Raw genomic sequence first — 12,959 nt, 5'->3', positions numbered from 1 at the left:
GCACAGTCTGCAAAGTATCTCACCTTACAATGGTCATTGCCTCTCTATGAGTGATTTTCAATTTTCAATTATATTTTTATTCTTAGTTATGTCTGTATGTGTGTTTGTTGTGCTATGATTGTCTTGCTACTGAATGCCTACATTTTCTCTGGGATGAATAAATTATCTATCTATCTATCTATCTATCTATCTATTTATCTATCTAGCTATCTATCTATCTATCTATCTATCTACTGTATCTATCTATCTATCTATCTATCTATCTATCTATCTATCTATCTATCTATCTATCTATCTATCTATCTATCTATCTATCTATCTATCTATCTATCATTTGAACATATTTGTCATTCCAGTACTGAAATAATAATAGGATTGGTAAAAATACAGAATCACCCTCCAAATCCTGCTTATAGTCTTTAAAGCATTTCATGGTTTGGCTCCTCACCACATCCCTGACGTCCAACCACATCCGGGCCTCTCAAGTCTCCAACCTGTACCCAGAACCAAATCCAGGTCTGGCGAGGGGCCTTCAGCTACTGTGTCCTGCTCTCTGGATCAAGCTGATGACCTGAGATCCATCGCAACTGTGTCCACATTCAATAGCAAACTCAAAATGTTTGTATTCTCTCAGGCTTCTTTTATTATACTGTATAATTACATGTGTTGTTTATGTGTTGTTCTCATGGTAATGCATCATGTATTTCTTATATTTTGCATTTCAGCGTAAAGCCAATTGAGTGTATGTGTAATTAAATGTCCTATTTGCCTTTTGGCAAGTGCATATAATATTTTACTGCACATGTGGTGTACCCCAATGCGGTTAAGGAAGCACAGGAACCTTTTCAGGCTGATGTGAACGTGGTTTTAGACGTGTCGTCCAACCAACTTTCAGTAAAAGAGACCTTTGAATCTTTGATATTTTTGGTCTTTTATTACCTCAGACTAATGATTCTATAGTGATAATGAATAAAAGCTTTACTTATCCCAAGCTGTTTGTGTTGCATCGGTTTTATTTTGAAGGGCACACTGGTTCGGTCGCCTCTAACAAGATTACCAAACAATGACATAATCCTGTGAACTTTGTCCCTTTTTTTCAGAGCAGGACCCCCGGGTCACTTTCTTTAAATAGATAGGACAATCAGGAAATAAGTGATTGGGACCTTACAGAACATTTGAGAGTACAAATTATTGTTTTTTCTGCTGAAAAGTGCTGGATACTACAATGTCATGCCATATAAAATCCAGGTAATCAGGCAACATCATCACTTATGTGCTGTAAGACCAGAGCTGTCTTTAGGCCTATACATAACGGTTTAACGTCTCAGTATGTGCCCTGAAAACGGAATTATGGTTCTTATGTTTTTGAAAACTAAAACCCAGAGAAGGATGTATCCAGTGTTGAAACAGTTTTCCAAGCATGTTGCAATGCCTCTGTTAAAATGTGAAATTAGAGGAGAGATCACATCACAGGATTAAAATGATCTCCAACCTACAAGGCTTTTTCTGTTCTGTTCTGATTTTAAATGATGCACTTGTAAAATGTTGTGTATGGTTTTACTAGCCTACTTTATAGGCTATTTGATAATTGTACAATCCATATTTAATGATAATAACAAAAGTCTGTGAGGGGCCAATTTGCTGCCTAATGAGCATATTTATTTATTAGCAAAAGTAGCAGAAATTATTTTTTGTGTACTATTTTGCATAAGTAAGATTTACATACATGACATATTATGGAGTAGCCTAGTGTGGTATTGCGTCTGAAAAGCTACTTCTTCCATCAATGCAGGCTGGATTGTTACTTATCATTTGTATATATCTGAATAATGTATTTAACTAATGACAAGTAGAATTGTAATGGATCCCTAAGACGGGAATGCATATAAAAAGGAACATTTGACAGAGAACTCTAACAAATTCAGTCTATACCTAAAAATGGCCCCTACATATACAATATACATACATATAGTATATAATAGGTCAGTGCATGCATGTGCTGTTTACAGAGCAGGACTGCATAATAACTGCTTATTGTTATATCTCACTGTAAACTGCAGCTATAGGCTAAATGGTGCCTTGAAAACATGGCTGTGGTCGTTTTATTAATGTCAAAATCTGCTATGTGGTATATCAGGACAGGTTCATATCATTATTTTTAAGATTTTATCCTTAAAGCCTTACTACTTTCCTCTCAGCTCATCTGGTGGTGGGCTGGTTGAACAGCAGGGGCTCTGCTCTGTGGGATGGGGGCTCTGCTTTCATTTCTCTGGGCGCGCATCCACACACACACACACACACACACACACACACACACACACACACCCTCCAAACCTAAGCGGTGTGCGGTGCGTCGACCGCGCGCGTTAGCCTACACGTTGACATGTTCCTGTGTGGTTGGGTTTTCTCCTGAAACGGATAATGGACTGGTGATTTTGAAGGCAGCGGTTTACCGGCATGGATGCCCGTTGACTGAAGGAGCAGGCTATATGGATTGGAGCTCGTCGCCACCGGAGCAAATCTGGGGAGAGTCTGAGAGGTGAGGCGGCGTTTGGATGGTTGTGTGCGGGGGGGGGAACACCGCAGCGGAAGACCACAGCGCGCATTGGCTTTAACAAAACCCCGACCCGCGGGCATATAAACCGTGGATTGAGCGAATTCAAAAGCCCTTTGGGTTATTATGCTGTTTTATTTTTTATCATGGGGGCTGTTTTCAGTCTTCATAAAGCAGCCGTACCCCCTCGGTGTAATAAAGGCCGCGGCTGGATCATACACAGCAGCCATCTGCATCCTTTATGGATTGATGGATAAAGCTATTAAGGCTGCTGGCGATACAATTTTTGACTTTGGATGTGTGTATCCCCCACCCCCTCCTAATAGGCCTGTTTACTATAGTGGACTATACATTTCTGATGAAATTTTGGATAAGGGGAGGAGGAGTGGGAGGCTAATTTTGGCCTACTTTGCACAAATGAACTTCCATTGCGATCCAGTATAGAATATTTAAAGGGCCCAATTGTGCAGGCCCAGTATAAACTACTATTATCTTTCTTTATTTAGAGATACCGAGCATGCACGACATAAATGACTGAATGCATGGCTTCCAAACAACAATACCATTTTGACAGGCTCATCTCAGGTTATGCATCAAATATATTAACATATAAGAGTTCTTTATAATAAATTCAGAGTAATGGCAGTCTCCAGCAGTTCAAATTTGCCATGCGTTGCATGTAGGTTATGCACCACCAGATCCCTCCTACATACAGGGATACTCATTGACACTATAATTAGACCATCCTACTGACATTTGCACATTCCTGAAGAAAACAGTAGCTACATTGATCCCCTGCCCACCACAATGATGCATGAAGCATTTAAACTATTTATCCACCTGCACCTGGTGAACATTTAAACCTATGGCATGAACCAACTGTCTTCTGATGGAGCAGCTGTCGGAGGAATTTACACACAGACTGGAAGGGGGAAGTAGCCTGCCGTGCATGGACAGTATTCAGTCCTGTATGCAGTAGTGGTATAGCCCATGACCCTCAGTGGCTCCTCTCATCTCCACTCCCCCCCTGCTGGGACTCCCTAAAGACCCCAATTCCCCACAGAGGTGCAAATGAGATCATGCTGTTCCAGTGAAAAGATGTAATGGCTTTTTTTTAATTTCCGAAAGAGCTCTTCAGGATTACAAAGCTTACTTTGTACGATATTCACACATTGTGTGTGTGTGTGTGTGTTGACTATGCTGCTTTTTGTGTCTTTGGACAGTGCTGTGGAAGAGCCAACTTCATCCAAGACCACAGGTCACATGACAGGTACATAGCCGAGCTCTTATTGAAAAAACTATCATGCTTGTGTGAAAAACTGCTCATATAGTTTGTTAATTCCAAAAATGTGTTTTTCCTCTGCTTAGATTTGTGTAGCGATGAAACAGACAACTCTCCTCCTCTCCAGCTCCACACACTCAAGCAGTTTGAACAGGTGAGAGCCTCTATTTTAAATTGTCCTTTAGCTTGATGTGAGTGACACGTCCCTGTCCTTCAGCATAATGAACAATACTTTGGTTTAACAATACAAATACGCTACAGTGCCATCTTGTGGCTGCACATGGTCCTAAAGAAGTAATGAACTGATTTGCTTTGATGCTATATCTTCGCTATGAGATCAGATCACTCAATCATGTAATGTCTATTAAAGATAATTCATGCTCATATCCAAGCTCTGTTATTAAACTGCTGTAGCTATAGAAAAGGAGAACACCTGCAGCTGATGATCACAGATGGAAAACACCCTGAACCCTCATGGTGGTGAAAGTCTTCCTCTGGGTACAGCATGGCCCACTTTAGGATTCCTCATCCTGCACTATTATTGGGCCGTGTAAGCCTACCAGTCGCATTGTAAAAAATACTATATTTTGATGTTGGACAGCAGGGTGTTGTAATGAGCATGGAGACCATTTCTGACCCAAATTTATCCGCAGACAAAGAAAACATAACACACGGGCCTTTTCCTAGAACCTAAAGTATTCTTAATCTATAGTTTCTTCTGGTAAACGCAGCACACAAGTAACCCCCTTTTTTATGAATGTATTGTCCATTTCCAGTCTTGCAGCGTACCCTATTGTCGTCTAACTCATCAAATGTGGACTTTTGGGATAAAGCCTTCCATTGACCGCCTATTTCTCCGCCTCTTGTGCTATCTCCACTATCTATTTCAAATAATTGTGATTGGTTTAAAGAAGTACAAACAAGCCAGAACTTTCCCCTATCCCACAATGATAACTCACACATCCATTTGTCCAGCGCTGACACAGTGCTTTGGAGATAGTCTGGCAATGTGACACTAACCCAATAGCAGAATCTGCAGCTTTTTTCTTTTTGTAAAACAATTGACACAAGTATGGCTGATTATCCTCAGACATACCCAGACTGTGTGACCCAGTATTGTATTGATAACACACTTTTTCTGCAATACACACCTCAGCACCTCATGACACAAACCAGATCTGAAGGAAAGCAAAAAACGCAAGTCGAGCACTATAACTGTAACTGAAAAGTCAACACCACTGATAGTCCTTTAAAGTTATTCTGGAGGTGCCACTACTTTAACCCTGTTAAAACGGGAGGTGTCACAGACAAGTCACGAAAGCTGGAGTTGCTTACACGGCTGCAAATTCTTGGTTGTGTCACTTTTACACAGCTATAAACACATATTGCACGCACACACATTTACACACATTCACTCCTATGTATTTGTCTTTGATGGAGAGCTGAAAAGACAGTGTGTGAGTTGCGCCACGTGGAGTTTAAAAACACACACTATGTACTGTACATGATGTCATCCCTAATATTGTGTGGAGACGGTTGGCGCCTGTCCTATCTTAGCTCAGAATTATTTATGAATGTGTGTATATGTAATGTGACACTTTAACCCTGCTGTTGTCCTCAGGTCAAATTTGACCTCTTATTAAAGTTTCCATATCAGAATTTTGGATTTGCATTAACCAAATTGCCCCAAAATAACATGGATGGTTTCATTTGACGCTATCAAAGTAAATTTAACTTTCATTAAATGTTAGGTCTTTTTATTCAGTTTTATAGGATGCACTCAACTTCCACTCAACAATGATGTAGATGCATGTGTTGGTAGCATGTCTCAGTCACATATTGATGCTCTTTGCATTGGACATTTGTCTTGAAACTTGATTTCAAGACAAAAGGGCTCAGTGGAACCTGTGTTATTTTCTTTCTTTTCACTCATCTCACTGTGGGACATGCAGGGATTCACCGCTCTGTAAGATTCAGGACACCTCCCTATTAATACCACTGTGGCTCCCAGCTCTCCTTTTTCATTCACTTTCTTTCGAATCACCTGTCCCACCAGCCCCTCTGCCTTCCCATGCTGGTTAGGGGAGTTTCTGATTTTAGCATAACTATCATAGACATATGATAAGTGCATTCCCTTTTAAATGTCAGATAACATTGACTCATCCCCTTTAATAACATTATGCTTCTAACTAAAGTAAAAGAAGTGCAACAGAACCAATATATCTATGTGTCTTAGGGACTTTTCTAAGTGCTACGTTCGTTGGGTTTGGGCAGGGGTCACAAAACCAGCAGAAAACACTGACATCATGTTATCATCCCTCATGGAAGCCATGACTAAGTGGTTTTGGCTTCCAGGCAACATACATTTGTACTAATGTTTCTTGCCACCAAACGTAAGTTCAATATTTACTCTGCTTTTAGCTCTGTTTGAGTCTTCACCAACTTTTGAGAAAACTATATGGGCTTTTAGCTCACTGTAACAATGCTACCTGCCCGACACTCGGACAGACAACATTAGCAACTATCTAAAGCTAGCTAGCTAGTTCTTCACTTGCTAGTTTTAGCTAGTTGCTAACGTTGTCTGTCCTAGTGTAGGGCTGGTAGCATTGTTACAGTCGATTGATCAGTTTATTATCAGTCAATTGTTTTCTCTTATATTTGGTCTTTTTTATCTAAAATTGTTAGCTGCTACTGCCTGAAACCAAATTAATTGAGACTGGAGTATCTTATCTTATCTTTACTACCAAACAGTTCACTATACCCCACGGATGTAGTATTGCCATAGTGAGGCCTTGTACAGTTAGCCCTGTTTAGTTGGGCAATAATTCTTGTGTTGACTGTCACCCCTTTTACATTAGCCGTGTCCTTTCACTCTGTGTTAATCTTTAAACAACGTCAATTAATTATTAATTAATACTCTAATGATATGGGTCTGGTCTGACTTAGATTTAAGGCCAGTGGTAGAAAGTACCATAACATAAGTACATTTTGAGATAATTTTATTTAACTTTAATATTTATATTGTATATTAGGCTACTTTAGGCATCTACAAAAATATGTACTTTTTTCTGTAGCCTACTACATTTCTTTGACAGGTACACTAGTTGTTTCGAAGATAAAGGTGCAATACATACAAACCAGTAGATCTGTTTTTAATAGATTATGTATTGCAATACTATAAAGTGAGTCTGTAATAATCAAAGTATACAGTATCACACTGAGAGATGTCATACTTCGTAATGAGTACATTTACTTTTTTTAATTTACACAGTGTTCATTTATCAGAAAGAAAAAAAGAGTGAAAACTCTTAGTGAAAACTCCCAAAGTGGGATGTAATTGTACAGTGTCTCCCCTTTGAAACACTTGTGTAATCAAGTGTTTCCTAGCTGGATGAACTTGTTAAGTGTATTAGCACCCTGAGTGTGTTAAAGTAATAAATATGCAAAACAGAAAACTAGTACAAAGATTGCCATGTCCCTTGTTTGGTAGAGACTAAAAGGTGAGTCCCTGCTGTGATTATATAACATGCAGGCTGGTGTGTGGACAGAGTTTCAGCTGTTCTGTTAACGGGGATCAACCTCCACACAAACAGATAGGGAAGTGGTTAAGTTGGACAAATTTGATTTCTTTTCAATACATCTCAAAGAAGGCAGACAAAATAAAAAAAGGACAAAAAAGGGACTTGTTTGTTCCTTTTGGCGCTCCCTGTTTTGCAGTGGGGTGAGATTTCCCTTTATATCACAACTGCCTGTTAGCCATGAGCCTCTTACCTCCCCCTACACCCTCCCTCCGCCCCTCTTCTCCCCTTCCACCCATCTCCCCTGGCAGTCTGGGATTCCAGGGATGTCTCCTTCTGTAAAATAAGCGCCTGTCACGTCCCCCCAGCAGACCAGAACACACCATGGAGCTGAAATGGCTACACCTCTGACCGGCCGGGTGGCCGAGTCGCCCTCTGCACTATAGACTCTAGTGTGTGTGTGTGTGTATATTAGTTTGAGTGTGTGTTTGTAGATGGTATCTAAATGGCCTGTTAGGATACCACTTTGTAAATAATTTGTTTATCTTGATATCATGCTCTTTTGGAGAAGGAGGTAGCATGTCTAACGGTTACCGGACTCTAACACATGGACACGCCGGGACAGTCTCTGTCCTTTAAAATGGACTCCGTATTCCCCCATGATACGGAGAGGTCGAAGACGACTGTTCATTTCTGACCTATAACGGTGCTCTTTGACCATCATGTCTAACGGTTACCGTACTTTGTCACAGCACCTAAATGATCTGAAGAAGGAGAACTTCAGCCTCAAGCTCCGCATCTACTTCCTGGAGGAGAGAATACAGCAGAAGTACGAGGAGAGCAGTGAGGATGTCTATCGTACGGTGAGTAGGGCACCTCTCATCGAGCATGAGGAAATAAGTAGAAACCTGTTTGACTGGTGATGAGTGGGACTCTAAGTGGTGTGGGGAGCTGCTCTTTAGGGGCCAAGGGTTGTTCCACTAACAACCAAATTATCAAAAACCATTGATTTTGAGAGATTTGGCACTGAGTAGGTCATCGAGAGTCAATGTTGTGCCTTTATCAGTCAGGTGATTGTTATAATGACAGGACACAGCTATGTTTTCCTGAAGAGTTGCTTTATTTAGCCACTTCCACTTGGTTTGTTGAGCCAGCTGTCCCACTGATGAGTTGAGGTGATCTGACCTGCCATGTGTTTGTTTTACCAAGTAGCTGTTTTTAGATAACGCTGGCCTGGGAAGGGACTACACACATTAGCTAGTTCTTTGCTCAGGGTGATGCAGGTTGTTCTGACGTCTCTCCAGCCGGACCTCGGTTTTGCTGTGCATTGTTGTCTCACACTAGGGTTTGTGAAGACTTGATGCCCTTAAGTGGGACAGTGTACATTTAGTTTTACCACACAGCTAAAATATATAAAACTAGATTACACTACAAATCTATAGATCTAAAAACCTATGATAGAATTTCAGCAATAAGCCAATGATAAGACATAAAAAAAAAGGTAAATCATGACAGCATGTGTGGAAGCCATAGGGGGGGGGGAAATCTCTGGGCACCTCACAATTTGATTCCGATTCAGAGGCCAACCATTCGATTCTATGTCAATGCAACCATTTTATTATGTACATTTTCATGCGTGATTTAAAAACATAATACACATAAATCTGAGTTTGTTAGATTTTGACATATGCGGTATTTGTCACACATACGTTTTATTGTCATTTTTTTTTGTCTACTTATGTTTGTGTAGTCATTCCATGCGTAAGCCTTAAACTTGCTGAGTCACCTTCTCTCACAGTGATCTTCAATGTCAGAGGCTTAGTCATGTTTAAAGGTGGAGAATTGGCTTCTTAGAACATGAAATATGACGTGGTCACATGTAATGTGATAAAGTAGATGAACAGCTTATATGTGTTTTTGCCTAAGCATTTTATGTATGTCTTATTAGATCATGTAAATATAAAATGGCCAATTTTGTGTTTTTTCTGCACTCTTGTCTAAACTCCAAGTTGTTGTCAATTATCCTATCCTCTTTCAGTCATAATCGATTATTAACTTATCTGCATCAAGCACTGAATTGTTCTAGAGAGAATTGCGATGCATCTAAGAATCCACTATATTTCCCCTCCATAGTAAACCATTGGCAGGGCTGGGTTTTTAACCAAAGTTTTGTTGTCCATACACTATAAACCCAGAATTAGTTGTAATTAAACTTTTTATTGGTCAATAATTATTCCTTCATGGTTTGTTAAAAAACAAATTCATAACTAAATCAGATTAGTTGTTTGTAATAATAAACAGCAGACTGATTGGATTTGATCGGTAGTTCACTCATAGCCAACTGAGTCACGCGATCTGAGGTTAAAGATCTGAGTGAATTAACGACTCAAACAGGTTTAATTTGTGCGCCAAAATCGCCAGACGACACCAGTTTGTGAACATAGCCATACTGAGATATACACAGTTTTGTTGAGCTGATAGTCTTAATTAGCTTTGTATCATCTCATTTGACACTGGCTTGAATGTAACGGACGTACATTACTGTAATATAAAAATGTGACGCGCTAAAGCTTTAACTTGCTTATTTTTGACAACAAAATCATTTATTTTTACTAATCATTTTTATCATTGTCTTAGATTTTGGAATTTGTCAAATCAAAAAAGGGCATTAGATATGTTTTTAAAGGCAGAATTACAGTAAAATTAGGCCATTTTCTGAACTGACCAGAATGTTCAAGCTGCTTTTAGTTGCCTTTACCTACTGTGTCATTTTATCCACACATTACTAATGACGATTATTTATCAAAAATTAAATAGTGTAAATATTTAGTGAAAAAAGTCAAAGTCAACCCTACTGACATCAAGGTATTTTGTCAAAAATATTTTGATATACGGTAACTGTATGTCATATACACTGAACGCGAATATTGATTTTTCTCCATATCGTTCAGCCCTAACTCAATGGTCTCTGGCCTCCTTTTACCTTACTAAAATAATGTTAATAAGTGAGGTGTTTAGAAATACTACAACTACTCTGTGTCTTGCTTGCCAACAGCTGATTAAAGTGAATGGGGTTAGCTTAACAGGCTCACTTAAGGTGGGCTGTCCTTTAAGATGGAGATGCTATTTCCATTTACACTAGTGACAAGCCACTCCTTAGAGATTTGTGCACCAGCCCCCCCTCCAGTGACCAGTTATTCAAAGTCTTACTTTGATTCATCAATTTTGTTAATTAGCAGTAATGTATCACAACATTAAAATGAACACAGTCCTCTGTTGATTTAATTTTGGGTGAAAGCTTCGGTACAAATTCATATTTTGCTTCTAGGAGATGCGCTGAATTCAGGTTAAGATGAATCTTATTTTAAGTCTTATGTCGATGCAAATATGTATACATTAGCCGGAGTGCTCTGTTTATTCACAGTGCATGTGAAAGTGCAATACAAATCTTTCCCTAACAACAGTGAATAATCGTGGTAAATTATCATGCTCTCAATATTAGATAGAAAATAATCCTGATTATCATTTTGGCCATTATCGTGCAGCCCTATGTTCACACTGCCCACACGGAGATGACACAGAGCTGGAGATTAATCAAAAATATCTAACATTATCTTGTAGCTTATTATCTCTAGCTTCTCAAATGTCAGGGTTTCCTGATTCTCTCTGTTCTTTATCTATATAAATTGCATAACTTTGGGTTTTGGACTTGAAATATTTTTGTTGTTTTTTGATTTCTACTTTGCAATGTCTTTATTGAACAATTAACAAATTAATCATAGACACACAAAGACACAAAAAGTCCTATAATTTAATATTATAGTCCTAAAATTGGCAACATTTGTCATTCCTCTTCCTCTGTGTGTGTGTGATTTTAATGCATGTGGGTAGATCTGTAGCTCTATGCACTCTGTTGTTTCTAAGCGTATGAATCCCTCTGCATCCCCGTGCGTACCTATGATAAGGTGACCCTGTTCAGCTGTTGTCTGTTTGTCAGTGGGCATTCAATACCCGCCTCTTACTTTCTGCTCTTATTCCAAATCCCTTATGATCATCAACAACGCTTTGATATGGAAAGAAACCAACTGAGCTGAGCGTCCCGCCACTTATCCTCTACAATTAATGCATACCAGCAGGGATTGAGTGAAGTCATCCCACTTAAACCGACTGGATTTAATCCTTGTGCTTCACAATCACTCACTCGGTGTGGCTGAATGATTATTTAGGTTTAATCACTGTTTTATTGGAGACTAAATATTTGTTTTCCGTGGTTGTTATCTGACCTGAGTTGCTCATTGAGTGTCATGAGTGTCACTGTTCTTCTCTCCACAGCATTTCAGTGTAATACAGTACAGAGTCGGTGTAGTGGTCCTGACCTGGGCACATAGTGATCTCTCTCAGAGCTCCAGAGACTTTATTTATAGAGCAGGCCTGAGTGCACTGATTTATGTATTCATGTAGTGTCCATATGACACAACTCATGCATCCTAACGCACGCTTGTGTGTGATTGTATGTGTCTCTTCACCATGTGATTTGTTACAAACAGAACCTTTAAACTCATGGCAGTTCATTAATACACTGTAAAATATAGAGATTGATTTGATATGAATTGTAATTGAATATGGCGCTTATAGCGATTAGTCAATAATTGGGTCGAGAGAAAATGAAATAGCAACTACTTATGATTACTTTGAAAATCCCTAATATTCCCCAGTTCCGGTTTCTCAATCTTGTGGCTTAGTAAACTAAATATGTTTTTATATTTTGTATCATTTTGTAGACAAACTAATAATCGATTCATAAAGAAAATGATCTGCGGATTAATCAAATCATCAACATAATTGTTAGTTACATAATTAGCATCTGAAAAAAGCACATTTCACAGTTTTTCACTGATGTAAATGAAGTGATGCTACAGTACTAGAGCATGTAATTGGTTTAGTATCAAATATATCATCATTAAAAAATGAATTAAGAGTATATTATCATATCTGTCACTAGGCAATCAGTAACAGTCTTGCAGGTGTGTTTGGTTTATGATTGACAGTTCTGTCTGTGTTTTGAAGTGCAGCCGTGTCCCTCCTCTTGCACAGTTCGGTTATTAGGGGATCTGTTGCTAAGGGGGAAGCCGGCCAAGAGGGGCCAGAATAGCAGGTGCACTGTGATGGGTGTCTATATATAGAGCTGCTGCAAGATGGGAAAATGTCTCTCTTACTGTAAGCCAACTTGTTGACACGCACACACATACACACAGGAATACGCGTTCCTTTTTAGGGATTGACCAATATTGTGTTTTCAAGGCCGATATCAAAACCGATAACCAATATTTGGACCCGTTATGCATTTTAGTATAGGATTTTGGAATGTTACAAACTCCAATACAAAACTGGGTTTAAATGCAAAGTTCAGGTGTGTTCAGGAGCATTCTGGGCGTGCTGGTCCTACAGGGAGGTGTGTTCAGGAGCATTCTGGGCATGCTGGTCCTACAGGGAGGTGTGTTCAGGAGCATTCTGGGCGTGCTGGTCCTACAGGGAGGTGTGTTCAGGAGCATTCTGGGCGTGCTGGTCCTACAGGGAGGTGTGTTCACGAGCATTCTGGGCATGC

The 12,959-nt window shown here is 39.4% G+C and overlaps 1 protein-coding gene across 1 annotated transcript in view; it reads left to right on the top strand.

The window, feature by feature from the left end:
• The first annotated feature begins 2,312 nt into the window (after positions 1-2,312).
• The window catches only part of LOC117954387 (myomegalin-like), a 42,611-nt gene continuing 31,964 nt past the window's right edge, over positions 2,313-12,959 (top strand). The window contains 4 exon segments of the mRNA XM_034888143.1: positions 2,313-2,539; positions 3,778-3,824; positions 3,923-3,990; positions 8,107-8,217. Coding sequence (XP_034744034.1) covers positions 2,490-2,539; positions 3,778-3,824; positions 3,923-3,990; positions 8,107-8,217 — 276 coding nt within the window. The 5' untranslated portion in view covers positions 2,313-2,489.

This window comes from Etheostoma cragini, chromosome 12 (genome assembly GCF_013103735.1).
Source record: "Etheostoma cragini isolate CJK2018 chromosome 12, CSU_Ecrag_1.0, whole genome shotgun sequence".
In the NCBI taxonomy this organism is placed as follows: Eukaryota; Metazoa; Chordata; class Actinopteri; order Perciformes; family Percidae; genus Etheostoma; species Etheostoma cragini.
The sequence above is the reverse complement of the archived record's forward strand: the minus strand, read 5'-3'. Positions and strand labels throughout refer to the sequence as shown.